Source organism: Rhea pennata, chromosome 4 (assembly GCF_028389875.1).
Source record: "Rhea pennata isolate bPtePen1 chromosome 4, bPtePen1.pri, whole genome shotgun sequence".
In the NCBI taxonomy this organism is placed as follows: Eukaryota; Metazoa; Chordata; class Aves; order Rheiformes; family Rheidae; genus Rhea; species Rhea pennata.
In genome coordinates this window covers 81,306,063-81,323,386 of record NC_084666.1, presented here as the reverse complement: position 1 = coordinate 81,323,386, position 17,324 = coordinate 81,306,063, and the positions used below count along the sequence as shown (strand labels likewise).

The 17,324-nt window shown below is 62.8% G+C and overlaps 1 protein-coding gene across 1 annotated transcript; it reads right to left on the bottom strand.

Annotated features, from left to right (window-relative positions):
* Positions 1-350: 350 nt before the first annotated feature.
* On the bottom strand, positions 351-16,556 carry LOC134140131 (maestro heat-like repeat-containing protein family member 2B). The gene is made up of 35 exons (XM_062574996.1): positions 16,444-16,556; positions 16,123-16,245; positions 15,859-15,961; positions 15,671-15,736; positions 9,973-10,112; positions 9,695-9,817; positions 9,281-9,446; positions 9,031-9,129; positions 8,748-8,854; positions 8,340-8,483; positions 8,079-8,171; positions 7,823-7,892; positions 7,597-7,710; positions 7,349-7,422; positions 7,137-7,256; positions 6,893-7,000; positions 6,573-6,732; positions 6,165-6,205; positions 5,714-5,858; positions 5,447-5,499; positions 4,855-5,214; positions 4,557-4,652; positions 4,268-4,420; positions 3,824-3,946; positions 3,533-3,603; positions 3,214-3,349; positions 2,990-3,085; positions 2,704-2,808; positions 2,388-2,511; positions 2,045-2,154; positions 1,750-1,905; positions 1,499-1,653; positions 1,224-1,386; positions 762-928; positions 351-492 (listed from the first exon to the last, which is right to left on the bottom strand). Exons 2-35 carry the CDS (start codon positions 16,234-16,236, stop codon positions 351-353), a joined length of 4,197 nt encoding a protein of 1,398 aa, XP_062430980.1. The 5' UTR covers positions 16,237-16,245; positions 16,444-16,556.
* Positions 16,557-17,324: the final 768 nt, after the last annotated feature.

The window sequence follows — 17,324 nt, the reverse complement described above, 5'->3', positions numbered from 1 at the left end:
CAGGCATAGGAACCCCCCCCAAAACCCTGCCCCACCGCTGCCTCACCTCAGCAAAGAAAGCTGTGGCCGTGAGCCGCAGGTTTGCTGAGCACGAGTCCAGCCAGGTGGAGAGGTTCTGCAGCAGGCGCGGTGGGACAAGCTCCGCGCGGAGCAGCACGCTGTGCACACAGCACCAGCAGGCTGGTGAGGCACCGGCACGCGGGCTGGCCGCGGGCCGCGACTCCCAGCTTCTCCCACTGCGACGCGGACGCCGCTCTGCACCTCAGCAGAACTGCTGGGCGCACAGGAAGCCCCCGGCAGCCCTTTCCCCAGGTGCAGGCCCCGTGATGGGGCAGGACACCTGGGGGCTCTCACCTCGCCAGAAGACACACGCCAGCGCTGTGAGCCTGGGGCTCGGCCAGGGACGCCCATGCTTCCTGCTCCCGGAGCAGCCGAAGCCACCGCTCCTCCAGGCACTTGGAGAGCACCAGCTCCAGCACCTCCACAAACAGCCTGCAGAAAAACCCAAAGAAAGTGCCAGGCGCAGTAGTCTGAGGAAAGATTGCCCATCAGCAGAGCCCCATGATGGCCCCCTGCTGCAACACGGGGCCTACGGGCAGCAACAGCCACACTGCGGCCATATCCCCAGGTGCTGCCCTGCAGTGACCAGTCCCCTCTCCCCACAGAGGCAGCCCAGCGCCAGCGGGACAGTCAGCCACAGATCGCCTGAGCAAAGCCCGCAGGCACAGGCCAGCCTGCCCCCTGCCCCTGCCGCTCCTTACCTGCCTGACGTGTCGGAGCTCTCGGGCTCCCTGAGGGACGGTTCCATCTCCTCCCGCAGCGTCTCACTGACCTGCCCCAGGAGGCTGGGAAGCAGGTCAGGAAGCAGGTGCTGGACCAGCCCCTCGCTCTGCAGCACTGACACCATCTCACAGAGGGCGCGGATGATCTACAGAAAAATTCAGCCAGCAATCGCATGGTAAAACCAGGGCTTGTCCCACTGCCCACGTCCCCCTGATGGCTGGGGCAGCTCTTACTGTCTCCGCTTCTCACTGCAGCGACAGCCTTGCGGCCCAGCACTGGCAACTGTCCCAGTTCCCCACACCACTAACGCTGCCACTGTCCCAGCAGAGCATCCGCGAGGCTCCACAGGTGCTCGCAAAGAGCACAAAACCCCCTCGCACTAAAGCACCGGTTGGAAAGCAGGTGCAAAGCAGCGCTAATGCCGCTGCAGCTGACCGTACCGTGTGAGGCTCCAGGGCAGCCTGGCTGCTGCCCAGCTCCCGAGCGCAGCACTCGCTCCCCTGGCTGCTGTCTCCGGCTGCCCTTAACTTTTCAGTTAAGCGCTCCAGGATTGGGTATCCCAGAGCGCTTCTCCCTAGGCTCCTCCACACTTCCACTGTGTTGCTGCAAGGGAACAGACACTCACCCGTGAGCCCGCATCCTCGGGAACCTGCAATGACCTCATGAGAGGCCAAACACTGGGTGTGACAGCAGAGGGGAGGGCAAGCGCAGAGACCTGTCCATGGGCAGACACCTCTGGAGGAGACTGTCAATCACCGGTTCCTGGTGGCAGCGGGCCAGGATGAACATCGCTCGCAGCACAAAGCACCTGCGGGTGCTCTGCTGGGTGCTCTGCAGGCAGGTGCAGAGGATGGTGACGAGTTCAGGTACCTGAAAGGAGGAAGGCGACAAAGAACAGCTCAGCACATCCTTGGGGGCCAACAGCCGAAAGCAGACAAGGGTGAGCACAAAGAATGCCTCTCCCACCTCCTCCTGGAATATTTGCTCTCCGCAGTCCCCCAGGAAGGTGAGTGCCCACCGCCCAGCAGCCCACGCGCGCACGGGCCTGGTGCACTGCAGGCTCTCCATGACAGTGTCCATGAAGTCTGCAGCCTGGCCTTGGGGGACATGCTTGCAAACCAGCTGGGGAGAAATCAGAAACACAAGCGATCTCGTCACAAGTGGCTCAGATGCAAAACGCACACCCTGACAGCAGCACTCTCACACACACGTGCAAGCGCACACACCATGACCCCCAGCCCACTTTTCGGGGGCTCATTACCTTTGCGATGTTGGTAGAGGTGGCCAGCAGAGAGTCGGGGGCGACGGCGTTGAGCCTCTCCCGCAGGTACCCGATCTCGTTAGTGCACGGCGCCACGTCCGTGGTCTCAGCTGGAGCCAGGAGAAGGGAGTCATGGTGGGGAGCCAACATGCGGCCCCGCAGGCAGCAAGGGGAGGACCCGAGGGAGGGCAGCGAAGGCCACGCGAAGGCAGGGTCCCCCAAGGTGGCACAGCAGGTTTGTGAGCTAGGCGAGGGGCTGGCCGTGGAGGGGGACAGTCCCTGGCGTAGGGACGACGTGCAGCCCTGAGACAGCAGCGGGGACCGCTCTGCCCGCTCTCCTCACCTCCGATTTGGAGCAGGTGGCCGAGGCAGGTGGCTGCCCGCCAGCGGGACGCAGCTGAGGCATCACAGGTCAGAGGCCCCAGTAGTCCCGCCAGGGAGCCGAACTGCTCGCAGGCGCGGCCTCGCTGTGGGAGCAAGAGGCAGGCGAAGAGGTCACCGGCAGCCCTGCGGCTGCTCGCCCTCTCCCAGCCGTGCTGCCCCCCAAGCCGTGGCCGAGCTGGGGGGGAACAAGGGGCCGCCCCACAGCCCCAGGGGACCCGAAATCCGGCACGCACCCCCCCCACGCAGAGCTCCCTGTGCATGGGGTCCCCGCTCACCCCATGCTCGCGTTGCTCCTCATGAGCACCCAGCAGCTGAACGCACACCTGCAGGGCCCTCTCCCGCTCGCACTCCTCGGCTGAGGCGAGCCAGTGCCGCAGGACCTGGCACGGGCAGACATGTCTCACCGTGGGTGTCCTTCTGCCCTGCACCCCTCGCCGGCACCCTGCCTTCCTGGGCAGGGAGCCCCTTTCCCACAGGGACCTCCTCACTTCGGGGTCTCACTGCTGGCAGCACTGGCTTGTGCTGCGCCCCTCGCTCGCAGCTGCGTCTGGGGACTCTCACCTGTACCACGTCCTCGAAGCAGATGGGGGCCGGCTCTTCCCGCAGAAGGGTTCTCATGAGCTGGCCCAGCGCTCGCAGGGATGGCGCCTGCACACCCTGGCACCAGAAAGTGGGGTTGAGGCCGGGCACCCCATGGGAACGCCAGCACAGCCAGCGGCTGCTGCAGCGCGGGGTGCCCGGAGCTGAGCCCCACTGAGGGGCGGCCCAGAGGGGCCGGTGCCTACCGGTGCCACTGGAGCAGCCGCTGCCGCCTCCCCTCTCGCCTCCATCTGCTCTGGGTGACGGAGGCACACGACGCCCCGGCAGCACTGAGCCAGGAGGCTGCATTTTTCCTCCCTGCTCAGACGGGGCTTCAGCTTGCTGCCAGGAGAAACAAGTTAGAGAAGCCTGAGAGGAGGCTCACTTGCACTCTCCAGAGCGAGGCAAAGGACAACTGCCTTTGGCCCCATCGACAGCCCCAAATTCAACGTCTGCAGCCCCAGCCAGAGCCGCCAGCTGTGCTGCAACACGCAGCAACTGCCGCAGCCCCGGGATAGACCCTACCTCAACTGCTCCACAGCCATGAGGGCCCGGGGCTGCACTGGGGACTCCTGGGGCTCCTCCTGCATCACCTCCTGCAAGGCACAGGGAGACACGTGCAAGGTGGGCAGCGGGCAGGGGCACAGGAGAGCCCTCCTGCCCGCCCCGGCCAGGGGCTCTGCTGCCAGACCCTACAGGCACCGGCCCCGCAGGATGAGGTGGCTGCTCCCTGCCTCAGGACTCCCCACAAACCCCACTCACCCCACTGCAGAGCCTAAAACTCCCCAGGTGACAGCCCCAGCTCTGGGCACTCACCAGCAGCATCTGCAGAAGCTCCCGCTTGCAGCACAGCTCGAACCTGGGGCCGGCGTCTGCAGCCTGGATGGCAAGGCTGATCTCAGTTACGCTCTGCACCAGGGAGAGCTTCAGCTGCGCGTCCTGATGCCAGGGGAGAAAAACAGGCTTTGAGCTTTGCCGAGGGCAGAAAGAGCAGCAGGGCCGGGGGGAATCTGCCTCCACATACAGCACAGGGAGGAGGACACTGCAGAGAACGCTGGGGAGCCCCACAGACCCCAGCTCGGCACCTGTGCCCCAGCAAGGAGACCTCTCTGCCCTCCCAGGAATAAGCCTCCCAGGTGGAGGGAAGCAGCTGTCCTGGCCGGAAAGACCCCACAGTCCCTGCCCCAGGGCAGCAGGGCGAGCGCATGGGAAGGGCGAGGAGGCCCCCGTCTGGCTCTGCCCCACACCCTGAGCACCCACCTGGCAGCCCTCTCGGTAGAGCTGCAGGACGTTCCCCACGATGTCTCTCTCCACGTGGGTGAGCAGCTGCTCCCTGGGGGCGCGCAGCGCCATCCGGCCGTAGATCACCATGAGCGTCGCACGAGCAGCGCGGTTCCTCAGTGCGTGGCTCTGCTGCGGGTCGCCGGAGAAGAGCTGAGATGTCAGCCCGCAGCCCCGCTGTGCCCGGGGCTCTGTGCGCTCCTGCAGCAGGAGCTGCCCCGCGCCTGACCTCCCGGCAGCTCCCCACAGTGACACCCCGGACCTTTACCTTCCGGTGTTTCAAGGTCCCCGTGAATTGCTGCACTGAGGACAATGCCAGCTGGAAGTGGCTCTCGGCGCAGCGGGACACAACCGAAACGATTCCCTGCAACAGAGCAGAAATGGGGAGTTGCTCCAAGCCCACCCCCCAGGCCTGGCTAGCTCCATCGGCCAGGCAGGACCTTTCCCCAGGGAAACGGCTGCAAACAGTACACGAGTAAGGGCTGGAGCAGGGCACGCAGAGTCCCTCTGCTCCAGGGACACGCAGAGGACTCGCGGGAAAGCAGGGCGCCAGGAAGAAACCTCACCTGTGCCTCCCACAGCTCCAGGAAGTTGGTTGCTTCCAGATGTTGCAGGGTCTGCTCTCGCACGTGGCGCAGACACCCACAAGCTGCCAGGGCCGTGCCGAGAGCCTTGTAGAGGAACCGCTGCAAGAGGAGAGGCCGGGCCCCGGCCACGGTGAGCTGTGGCAGATCACCGCCGCCAGCCCTCGCCCCGGCCTGAGCCTCCCAGGCTCTGCCGCTGCAGCCCTCGGGGCGCGCCGCCGCCAGGGCACAGACCTTCTCCCAGGACAGGCGGGGAGAGCCACCCAGCTGCCGGCTCAGCTCCCGGCTCAGCTCCACGGTCCAGGCCTCGCTGGCGATGACCTCCAGCGACGCTCGCAGGAACTGGGGTGCAGCGGGAGGTGAAGCAAACACCCCCCCCCCGCCTCGGCCAGGGCCTTTGGCACAGCCAAGCGGCCCCGGAGACCGTCGGGGCAGAGCTCCCCCTCCCGACAGCCTGTCTGCCACCCGCCCCTCTGGCAGCCTGCCTCTGGCTCTTCCCCAGCCCCCAGCTTCCTGCACCACTTGTCCCGCCCCTGTCTGCCCCATGCAGCTGGGCCCCACAGGGACGCTGTACCTTCAGCAGGAGGCTGTCCCACTCGGCCCTGTCCAGGAAGCCGGCGGTTGTTCCTGCAAAGCCCATGGAAGCAAAACCCTCACCGTTACTCCAGCAAATGCGGCAGCAGAGCCCGGGCAGCTGCTTTGCAGCCCGAAGCCCCAAAGCCTCAGCCCAGTGGGCTGATGAGTGCTGGCAAACGTGGCACCGTTGCCTGCCAGGCTGGGGAGCTGCAGGCATTCTGCTGCGCCTTTGGCCCCCAGCCTCCGCCTCCCGCCCGCACTTTACCTGCCAGGTGCTGCAGCAGCAGGGGGATCTCTGTGGCCCAGCTCGCCCCCACGGCTCTGTGGATCGTGCCACAGAGCACCTGCAGCAGCTGCAGGGCTGCGGCTCCATGGCCACCGCCTGTGTGTGGAGCCACAGCTGCCACCACCTAGGCCGGGGTGGGAGAGAGAGACACACTGGTGCCTGCCCCAGGAGCCACGGCTGCCCCGCGGGCAGGCAGGCAGGGAGGGCAGCGCTGCCCTGGCCAGCAGCAGGCAGACGATGGCTTTGGCTGGGTGCTGCCGTCCCCTGGGAGCAGCCGGAGCCCCCCGACGGGCAGGGAGGCTCAGGCACCCTCTACCATGCTCCTGCCTCCTCCTCCCGGGGTGCCCAGCACCAGCTGCAGCACCATCTCTCCGGGCTCTCCCCTCACCCCGGCCACAGAAGCTCCTTCCCCGGGGGCCCCGGTACTCACCAGCAGACGAGCCAGCAGGGCTTGGGGAGCCGGCAGAGGGGCTGCAGGCACAAGGAAAGGCTGTGTTAGACGCCCAGCTCGCGCCACGTCCCACATCCCCGTGCAGGGCTGAACAGCACCCTGGTCGCGCCGCCTCCCCACCAGGCCTGAACAGCCGTGCTGAATGGCTGCTGGCTAAGCAGGCCTGGCATGGCAGGAACAAGCCCCCAGACCCCCGCGAGAGCTGGGCACAGCAGCCAGGGAAGCGGCTCGTGGGGCACAGCCATCATGCCCAGCAATGGGCACTGCTCTGCCCTGTGCTGCCCCAGCCCTCCTGCGTGGGGGGCTGGCAGGGGATGCAGGGACATGCACTGCCTCCCCCCCCCCCAGCCGGCCTGGCACAGCGTGCTGCGACTTTCTGCTCCCCACCTGGCTCTGCAGGCTTCAGGGCCTCGGGCGCCGCCTTCTCTTCCTCGCCCTCTGTTCTCTCTGCTCTCTCGGCCAGGGCACGCAGGCAGCGGCACAGCGGGACCAGCATGCCCGTATACTCAGCTGGCACCACATACTGCAGCAGCCTCGGCCACAGGAGCTGCGGGCAAGAAGCAGCCCGTTCGGCACGCTGCCATTGCCGCCTCTGCATCCCAGGTCCCCCGTCACTGCCACTTCTCTGGCCCCGGCCCAGCCCCTCGGCCTCGCTCCTTCCCAGCTTTTCTGGCTAAGCTGGGGTGCATGGGCCGAGGACAACTCACCTTGGCCACCGCTCCGGCAGATACGTCCAGTGAGCCCAGGACGTGGGCGCAGAGGCGCTGAACAGTCCTCTCTTCCCACACTTCCACCACCGAAAGTTTTCCTGTTGCCTGTGAGACCGAGGTGGGAAACACCCGTCAGTGCCCCTTGCCAGGCCCCACAGTGCACACCATGGGGAGGTGCCCCCACGGCGACCTCGGCCCTTGAGGCACAGGATGCAGGCCCGGTGCCGCGCTCTGCCCTTACCAGTCTGCCCGAGGCCCGGCTGAACTCGCCGAAGAGGTGCCCCACCACGTCCCACGCCGAGCAGCCCGGGGCGCTGGAGTGCAGCAGCTCCCCGAGGAAACGCAGCACTGCCTTCCTCACCTGCAGGCACGGCGAGGCTGCAGCCATGGCACCAAAGGGCCCAAAGCCCCAGGGAAACTGCCCTTGCCCCAGCCTGGCCCCCACCAGCTCACCTGGGCTGCAGGGTCGTGGCACACAGACTGCACCAGCTTGGTGAACAGGGGCAGCTTCTCTCTCACGTCGGGGGCTGCAGGAGACAAGGAGAGGCAGGCGCTGAGGCTGAGCCCCCATTTTCGCAGGGACTCAACACGGCTCCCCAGCTTTCCCCACACAAGCGGGACAGAAAAGGGGGCCAGGCTGCACATCAGAGGAAGCGGCAGCATTCCGGGGAGACGATGTTTCTCCAGCCCGGCTTACTGACCGTCACAGCGGACAAGAGCTTGCAGCATTTCCACGGCTGCCACGCGATCGACCTTGTTCCCGGTCCTGAGCTTATAGTACAGGAACACGATGGTCTCCTCCGGGCAAATTCGGGCTGCGGGGAAGAGATCACGCTCAGTATCAGTGACCAGCATCTTCCCACACAGGCAGGCCTGTGAGAGAGCTGCCAGGATGCAGCGGCGCGGCGCCGGTTCTTCTCTCCTCACCCTGCAGCACCATGCAGTGGCACAACTCTGCTCGGTGCCCTGGGCTGGGCGGCTCCATCTCATCGCAGAGCTGCGAGAACAAGGCACGTTTCAGGGAAAGCCACATCGGCGGGCAGAGGGATGGAAAAGCACCCATGCTGTCAGCGCTCATCTGGTGGGCAGCTCTGGACATGGACCCACGGCCAAAGCCCAGAGCTCTGGGCACATGCAGGGCTGCGCAGCAGCTCCAGGGCAGCAGTGTGATGTCAGGCCTTACCTGCTCGTGCACAGCCGCGATGACAGCCAGAATCTTGGCTCGGGGCACCTGGGCCTGAACATCCATCACGGCCCACAGGAAATAGCTGAGACTCTGCATGGGAGCAGGAGAGGGAGAGGGCAGCTGTCACCGCGAGCCCCAGGCCCCCAGTCCCTGTTCCTGCTCGAAGGGCCTTGGCTCCTCCCGGCACCCCGCAGCTCCCCGATGCCTCGCGGCACCTGCTTGGTCCCTGGCTGCGCCGTGCCCCGCAAGATGCCTCACCCTGGTCACCCCTGAGGGGTCCTGGACTTCTCGGTATTGGTGCAGCAGCCAGAGAAGCTGCTCCCAGGCATGTTGGTGGTGCTCCTCCGCGTGCAGCAGGACACCCATCATAACAGCCATCGCCCTCAGCATGGCCTGCTTGCCCTGTTGAGCGAGGCAGGGTGACATGCCATGTCGAGGCCACGGGTCCCTCCAGTGCTCGCCTGCCCCAGACACCAGTCGGCCCTTCCCGCATGGGGCTTTCCCTTCCCCGGCACCCCTGGCCACATGGGCTGGCTCGCCAGCACAGGGAGTGTTTCCTCCCAGCACCAAGCCCACCCCGCTGGCTGGCCCCAGCATTCAGGCCAGAGCAGCAGCACTCACCTCCTCCTCCTTGCAGCTCTGCCAGCTCCTGCCCGCGTAGCAGACAAGCGAGTAAACAGGGGCGCAGAGCTGGGCGGCCCCCAGGTGAGGGAAGTCGCATTTCTCCCGTTGGCGGAGGTATGCGCTGATCCCGCTGCACCACTGCTCCACAACTGCAGCACAGCAAGGGACACGGGGTGGTGACAAAGGCTCTGACCGGCGCGACACCTTGCTCAGCCCAGCCGTGGTGCCCTGAGAGCCTGGCGACGCACCCCCTCCCCTTCCCGACCCCCACCTCTGTCCCCATCCCTTCCCCTCCCCGCGGCCCTGCCGTGGCGCCAGCACTCACCGCCACAGACGGCGCACAGCATCCGGCTGCTCCCCGCTGTGCTCAGCACGCCGCGCAGGGCTGCCAGCGTCTTTCCCGCAAAGGGCACGCACTGCAGGGCTGTCGAGAGGGCAGGGGTGGGAGGCCTCAGTCACTAGAGACGCTGCAGCCTGGCACAGGGCTGCACCGGGGCAGGGGGACGGGAGAGCTGCCACAGCCCCAGGGAAGCCCTGGTGCAGGGAGGCTCAAGCCAGGGCCCCATGTGCCGTACCGTAGCGGATGGCCAGGTTGTGCAGAGTGTGGAGGACCAGCTCCACCGACATCTCCTCCAGGGCCTGGAGGTGGCCCTGCAGCACCGACACCACATCATGCAGGTGCCAGCGGGCCAGCGCCACCAGGACGTCACTCGCCGCCATCCTCACGGCGGCCGTCGTGTCCTAGAAGACAGCAGCCGGCGTGTGGCAGCAGCATGGCCAGCCCAGCTGGCTCCTGCGCTCAGCTGCCGGGCAGGACGCACAACCCACAGCCCAGCTCCCGCTGTCCCTTGTGCACACAGCCCACAGCTGCCTCTCTGGGCAGCTCCAAGTCACCACCTCGAGCCCCGCCGGGCGCATGCTGAAGCCTCTGCCCGGGCTGGCTGGGCTGGGCGCCCATGTCCGGGTCGCCTCTGTGAGAAGGAGCTCACCTGGGCCACGCGCAGGTCCTGGGCTGCCAGTGCTATGGCTCTGCCTGCGACAGAGCTCTGCAGGTCGCTCTCGTCGCCCCACAAGACGCTCTCCAGCTGGCGGTAGGCCTCTGCTCTGCCGCCCTGGGGACACACCGTGCACAACAGCCGTGGCACATGCTGCCCCATGGCAGCTCCGCCATGCAGACACCGGGCACCAGCACCCTGGCCCCAGGGACGCCAGGGCACCGCGGGAGCCCTCGAGACCCGTGCAGCCCCATGGGATGCCCCCGCCTCACCTGAGCATCTTCCAACTGGTCCAGAAGAGAAATCACCACGGCGGCGAAGGTCGTGATGGCCGCAGGGACGGCCCCGACCACACTGCCACCATTCTCACCACGCGCAGGGCCAGACCGGGCACCCACGCCAGTGAAGAAACCTGCAAGGAAAACAGCGGAGGGTTTGCATTGCCCCAGGAGCCGTGGGGATGGGCCGCGGCTCGGGGCAAACATCTCCTGGCCGGAGCACGGGGCAGCAGGAGAGGCTGGCAAAGCCGGCTCCCCGCAGCCTGGGGAAGAGCCACCCTGGGCAGCTTGGCACCAGCCCCGAGCATGTGAGCCCAGCTCTCCCACGCCAGGAACACCGGTGCCGGCAGGTGCCCGTCACTGCAGCAGCAGGCCGGCAGCCGGGGCGCGAGCACGGCGCCGGCCCCACCTCGGAGTGCTCGCAGCACCCCCATCGCGGCAGGACTCCCTGGATGGACACGCTGCTCCAACAGCACCTCCTCCCACGAGAGCCACGAGCCACTGAGCCAGCACTGGCTCCCCGAGGGAAAGGGGACCCCGGGGGCACTGTGACCCGCAGGGGCCCTGACGCCTCACAGAGGGCTGCCACCATCGCAGGGCCGGGGACCCCCCACGCCCCAAGTGTGGCCCTGCCTCAGGCTCCAAGGCTCACCGTCACTCCTCAGCCCTGGCTCTGAGCGGTGACCCTCTCCCCTCATCGTACGGGGGCAAGTGCTCCAACAGAGAGACCCCAGGAACCACCCGGGCCACTGCTCACATAAGCGCAGGGTCATTCGACGGTTTGGGGACTGATTACCTTTGGATGTGTTGAACTGAGATGGGTTTGGGAATTCTGCTTTGCCTTAACTTCCGCAGAAATAAATAAGCCTTTCCTAAAGCCAAGTGGAGTGTTGTTTTGTGACTCAGACTGCAGAAATCCAGCAATACCTGAGCAAAATAAAATTGTAATCACTGGTTCATTGCTGTTGCTCCTATCACCCATTCAAAGTGCCTCAGAGCTGCATCCTTTCCTCTGTCTGCTTTTCCCCTCAATCCCTAACCTCATCGCCATCCCACCAGTGAAATTCTCCTTTGGGAACAGTTAGAAAATTTAAGCTCTCCCTGCTCGCCCCATCAATCACCCCCTGCCCTGCAGGTGTTCATTTGGCAGAGACATAGCATTGCTCAAAGGGGCATTTAGTCCTGGGATGCACTGGGAATAGAAGGGACTGACCGGCGAGCTGCATCATTTGCCAAACCGCCTGCACTGGGGCATCTGAGCTTTCCTGGGAAGATGAAGCAGTGATTTATGAGGGACTTGTCTTCTATTAAAGAAAACAAAACCAGAAACAACCCCTGAATCTTTTGCTGGTTCACACAACTTGAGCCCAGAGGGGTTAGCACAAAACCGACAGGGCAGCACGTCTGTGCTTATTTTTCAAGCTTGCTCAGCATGTGAAAGGGAATATGTACCTTTAGGAAACCCCTCTCTTTTCATATAGGCTTTGAAAAAAGTCATCGATAAGTCAGTTGGGCAACTGATCACATGCAAAGCCCAGGAAGCAGAAAGATGTCTCATGTCTTGGGCCTCACGTAGAATGAAGTCTTTGTGTGGGGATACTTCAGCAACAGGAAGGATAGGAAAAAAGCATACCTAGAACATCTTTGAAGATGAGGATTTTCTGAGTTTTACCTAGCAAGATCTTACCCTGGTATCCTTGATTACAGTTTGTGAGGAAGTGAAATATGCCTTTGCTCTAATTAAGAGAGAAAAAGATCAGACTTTCTGTGTTTCCCTTCACAGGGGTTGGGGTGAGCCTGTCTCTGCAGAGTACAGTGGTGTGAATAAGTTGTGGGGCAGAGAAAGAGATTTGGAGACTTGTTGCATCTTTGCTGCTGCCTGGGCCATCTGAGGCAACTGCTCACCCTTACTCTGTGCTCTGGCCATGTCGCTGAGGAGCTCTTTACCACAGGAGTTCTGTTTAGGATGATGAGCGAGTTGAGAGCCTATGGGCAGCCAAATATTGGGGATGCTCTTGTGGCTACAGGCCACCTGGTCAGGAAGAGGAAGTCAATGAGGCCTCCTACAGACAGCTGGAAGTAGGCTCACCATCACAGGTTCTGGTTCTCATGGGGGATTTCAACCACCCTGATATCTGCTGGAAGGACAACACAGCTGGGCACAGAGTGTCCAAGAGGCTCCTGCAGAGCACTGATGATAACTTTTTGACACAGGTGGTGGAGGAGTCAAGGAAGAGATGTATTCTGCTGGACTTTGTAGTATGCAAAAAAAGAAGAACTGGATGGAGATGTGAAGGTTGGGAGCAGCCTTGGCTGCAGTGACCATGAGATGGTGGAGTTCAGGGTCCTGCAAGAAGGAAGCCAGGCAATAAGTAGGATCTCAACTCTGGACTTCAGGAGAGCAAGCTTTGGCCTCTTCAGGGACCTCCTTGGAGGAATCCCATGGGTCAGGGCCCTAGAAGGAAGGGAGGTCCAAAAGAGCTGATTAATATTCAAGTGTCACTTCCTCCAAGCTCAAGAGCAGTGCGTCCCTATGAGGAAAAAGTCAAGCAAAGGGAGCAGGCAACCTGCAGGGATGTGGAAGGATCTCCTGTCAAAACTCCAGCAGAAGAAGGAAGTAGACAGGATGTGGAAGAAGGGACAGGCCACTTGGGAGGAATATAGGAAGTCTATCAGAGTATGCAGGGATGTGGCGAGGAAGGCTAAAGGCTATGTGAAATTAAATCTGGCAAGTGATGTCAAGGACACCAGGAAGGGCTTCTTCCAAGGCATCAGTAGCAAAAGGAAGAGAAGGGAAAATGTGGGGTCGTTGCTGAATGGTGTGGGGCCCTGGTGATGAAGGATACAGAGAAGGCAGTTCCTGAATGCTGCCTTTACGTCTGTAATGCAGTCTTTACTGCTAAGGGCAGCTCTCAGGAATCTCAGAGCCTGGAGACAAGGGAGAAAGTCTGGAGAAAGGAAGACTTTCCCTTGGTTGAGGAAGATCAGGATAGAGATCATTTAGGCAAACTGGACACCCACAAATCCATGGGCCCCAATGGGATGCACCCACAAGTGCTGAGGGAGCTGGTGGATGTCACTGCAAGGCCACACTCCACCACCTTGGAAAGGCCATGGAGAACGGGAGAGGTGCCTGAGGACTGGAAGAAAGCCAATGTCACTGCAGTCTCCAAAAGGGCAAGAAGGAGGATTCAGGAAACTACAAGTCAGTCAGCCTCACCTCCATCCCTGGAAAGGTGATGGGACAGCTCCTCCTGGATGTCATCTCTAAGGAAGTGGAGGAAAAGAAGGTGATCAGGAATAGCCAGCATGGATTCAGCAAGGAGGAATCCTGCTTAACCCATCTGACAGCCTTCTGTGGTGGGATGACTGGCTGGGTAGCTGAGGGGAGAGCAGTGGACATTGTGTACCTTGACTTTAGCAGGGCTTTTGACACCGTCTCTCACAACCTCCTCCTCATTGTACCTCTGTTTGTAGCCCCCCAAAGCACAGGACTTGGCCTTGCTTTTGGACCCCAAAAATGCAGGTCTCAGGAATGTACTTGGTGAATGTACTTTCCAAACAGGGATGAAGCCTCCATTGGCGGCTCCAGAAATGCGGTCCTTAGCCTCTGCATTTAGTCTCCGCAGCAGCCAACCTCGGTTCCATTTTATCCCTGAGCCAGTAATGAGCTCTTGTGGCCAGGAAGGCTGATGGTATCCTGGGGTACTGCCAGCAGGTCAAGAGAGGTGATCCTGCCCTCTACTCAGCCCTGGTGAGGCCACATCTGGAGCCCTGTGTCCAGTTCTGGGCTCCCCAGTACAAGAATCAAAGAATCATAGATTCAGGAAAGTTGGAAGGGACCTGTGGAGATCATCTAGTCCGACCTCCCTGCTCAGCAGGGTCACCCAGAGGGATCTTACCAATGCCTACAAATATCTGAAGAGAGGGTGTCAGGGGGATGGGGCCAGACTTTTCAGTGGAGCCCAGTGACAGGACAAGAGGCAACAGGCACAAACTGAAACAGGATGTTCCAGCTGAACACAAGGAAAATCTTCTTTGCTCTGAGGGTGACAGAGCACAGGAACAGGTTGCCCAGAGAGGTTGTGGATTCTCCTTCACTGGAGATATTGAAAACCTGCCTGGACATGATCCTGCGCAACGTACTCTAGGTGACCCTGCCTGAGCAGGGGGTTGTGCTAGATGATCTCCAGAGGTCCCTTCCAACCTCAACCGTTCTGGGATTCTGTGAACACTGAAGCAGCGAGTGACGGGCACATAAATATTGAAGTGAGGGTTTTGCACCAGTGCACGAATATTGAACCAAGCGCATGAATATGAAGCAGTGACAAACGTACCAACATTGAAGTTGCGATGAGCAAAGAGCTTGTGAATGTTCAATGCAGTTGATTAATGAGCTTGTGTCCATGGCACCAAACTCACTGACTGGTTATGTAGTACTGAAAGTGCTGTACAGGTGCTGACGGATTAGTGAGTAGACGCTGAATCACTGTGACTCATTGAGCACTCGGTTGGTGTTGAGCAACTGGCTTATCAATATTCAATCAGTAATGACTCCCTGGTCAATGTGGATTCAATACCTATAAGCTAACTGTTTAATTAGTAGTGAAAATCTTGTGCAAACGCTGACTGATTAGTTTCTGTATGTTGAATCCCTGCTGGCTAACTGAACTAACTGAGCAAGTAGCTTATGAATATTGGATCGATACTGACTCACTCGTCAGTACTGATTCAGTACCTATAAGCTAACTGGTTAATTAGCGTTGAAACCATGGCCTAACAGCTGGATAAAGACTGGACCCAGAAGATGGTGCCCCCCCCCCTTCCCAAAAGCATGTTCGTGTCAGAAACTCTCTCAGACGTGAGGTTCAGCCTGGTGCTTGCCGTCTCCTGCCCTCAGGGCCCTTGCACACAGATCCCCACAGCAGTCGACCTCAGCTTCGTTTCACCCCTTAGCCAGCAATATGCCCTTGTGGCCAGGAAGGCCAGTGGTATCCTGGGGTGCACTAGGAAGAGTGTTGCCAGCAGGGCAAGGGAGGTGATCCTGCCCCTCTACTCATCCCTGGGGAGGCCTCATCTCGAGTACTGTGTCCCGTTCTGGGCTCCCCAGGATAAGAGAGAGTTGGAGCTACTGGAGGGAGTCCAGCGTGGGGCTATGAAGATGATGAGGGGACTGGAGCACCTTTCCTAAGAGGAATGGCTGCGAGAGCCAGGCCTGTTCAGCCTGGAGAAAAGCCTGAGAGGGATGTTACCAACGCCTGCAGATATCTGAGGGGAGGGTGCCAAGGGGATGGGGCTGGACTTTTCAGTGGAGCCCAGTGACAGGACAACAGGCAATGGGCACAAATCGAAACACAGGAAGCTCCAGTGAGATATGAGGAAAACTTCCTTTATTGAGACTCCTTTCAGGCTGGCTCGCACGGATGCAGCTTTATAGCTCTGCTGCCCCGGGCTGCCGGGTTCCCACGGCTGCTGCCCGCCGTGCACGGGGTGACCGACTGCACCGCTGCCTCTGCCGAGCTGCAATGACACCGATGCCGCGGGAAGGCACCATGGGCGACCGGCCGTGACACCCCAGCGCTCCGCGGCAGCACCCGGGTCTGTGCCAGCCCCCTCCCTGCATCCCGGCTGCCGCGGGCACTGCCGGTGCCTCCCAAGCCCGCGGGGTGGCCACTCGGCCGCCGGCACCTACCTCCCCACCGCGACGCCGGGTCCTGCCGCTGCGGCCTCTCGGCTGGCGCCGCATTCATCAGGAGGCCTGGCACGGGGATGTCATCGTCAGGGCCCGGCCCCGATGCCAACCCCGATTCCCCATTTCCGGCCCTGACCCGACCCGGGGATGCGGCCGGAGCAGCGCCGGAGCCCGGCGCTGCCTCTCACCCAGGATGCGGACGGCTGCCTCCTGCGGCGCCTGGCAGCTCCCCGTGCAGCAGCTCTGGGCCATGTGGCAGAGGCTCTCCAGCAGTGCGGGGCAGTCTCGGGCCTGGGGCAACGCAGGGGCAAGGGAGATCGTCTCGAGCTTCTGGCACCCCTCTGTGCCCCCGCACCCACCCAGGCGGCCCAGCGGTGCGGGAGCCATGGGGCAGGCGGCCATGCAGGGCCATGGCTGTGGCACAGAGCTCGCTCGCTCGCTTGCTCACTCACCAGGTGCCTGCAGAGCTCATCCTGCAGCTCGGCGGCGCTCAGCCCAGTGCTGGCGGCCACGCGACGTCGCACCCTCTCTGATGCCAGGAATGGGGCACACCGGTGCAGGGCCATCTTGCACGCCTGTGAGAGAGCACCGGCCTGGTCGCGGGGACACCGCGCGCCTGCCCGGGACCACGGCAGGCACCTGCCCCCTCCTGGCCCCGCTCCCCGCCGGGTGCCCCCCAGCACTTCCCAGGTCCCCAGTGACCCCAGGACCAAGCCCCCCCCCCGGCCCCAGTGCTCCTCCCCGTGGCTCTGCAGCATGCTCGAGGCTCTTACATCACGGACTGCCGGTGCCGGGTCCCCGAGGTGCAGCACCAAGCTGGGGAACGATGCCTCCACCTCCCTGCTGAAGAATGACCTCCTCCCTGAGGCAGAGGCGGAGGCGGCCAGGGCGCCATAGAGGGTGAAGGCTGAGCAGCGCAGGGCTTCTTCCTCCTGCAATGAAAAAGCCCGCCGGGCCGGCTGCTAGTGAGGCCATCGCATGCCAGGACCCAGCGGGGCGCTGCCCGTGGGGGATGCGCCCCCACGACAGCTCCTGCCCCGAACGAGAGCTAGCGGCTCCACTCACCGCTCCCCAGAAGGCTCGGCTGGACCTGGTGACCTCTTCAAAGGCCGAGCCTATGGCCCTGGCCACCAGCGGCCCCAGCACTTTCGCCAGCGCCAGCAGGCTCTCGGCTGCCACCTCCACGCTGGCCCCGTCCTCCAGGCCCCCGCGTAGCACTGCCACCACGGCTGCCCCGTGCCTCTGCAGCTGCAGAGCGATGGGCGCATGAGCCACTCGCTGCTGCTGCCTCTTGCTGCAGCTCTGCGCCTCGGCGCCCAGGCCAGCGCTTCCCACAGCCAGCCCAGAGCAGACCCCAGCCCGGGAGCCCCCACCGGCACCCAGCAGCCCTCTGCCGCCTTGCTGGCACGGGAGCGAGGAGTGCCACCTCCACAGGGCCCCGTGACGGCCTCTGCTCCTCTCTCCGGCTCCTCGAGGGGCCCTGGGAGGCTCTCGAGCTCGGGCTGTGCTCAGAGCCCAGCAAAGTCAGCCTCACCTTCACCGGTGCTCCGCTTGCCGCGTTGCCCAGGCCTCTCATTGCCATCTGCTGCACGGCGCTGACGGGGTCGCGCGCCCTCGCCGCAAAAGCCTCTAAGAGGGGCTTCAGCAGCTTTCT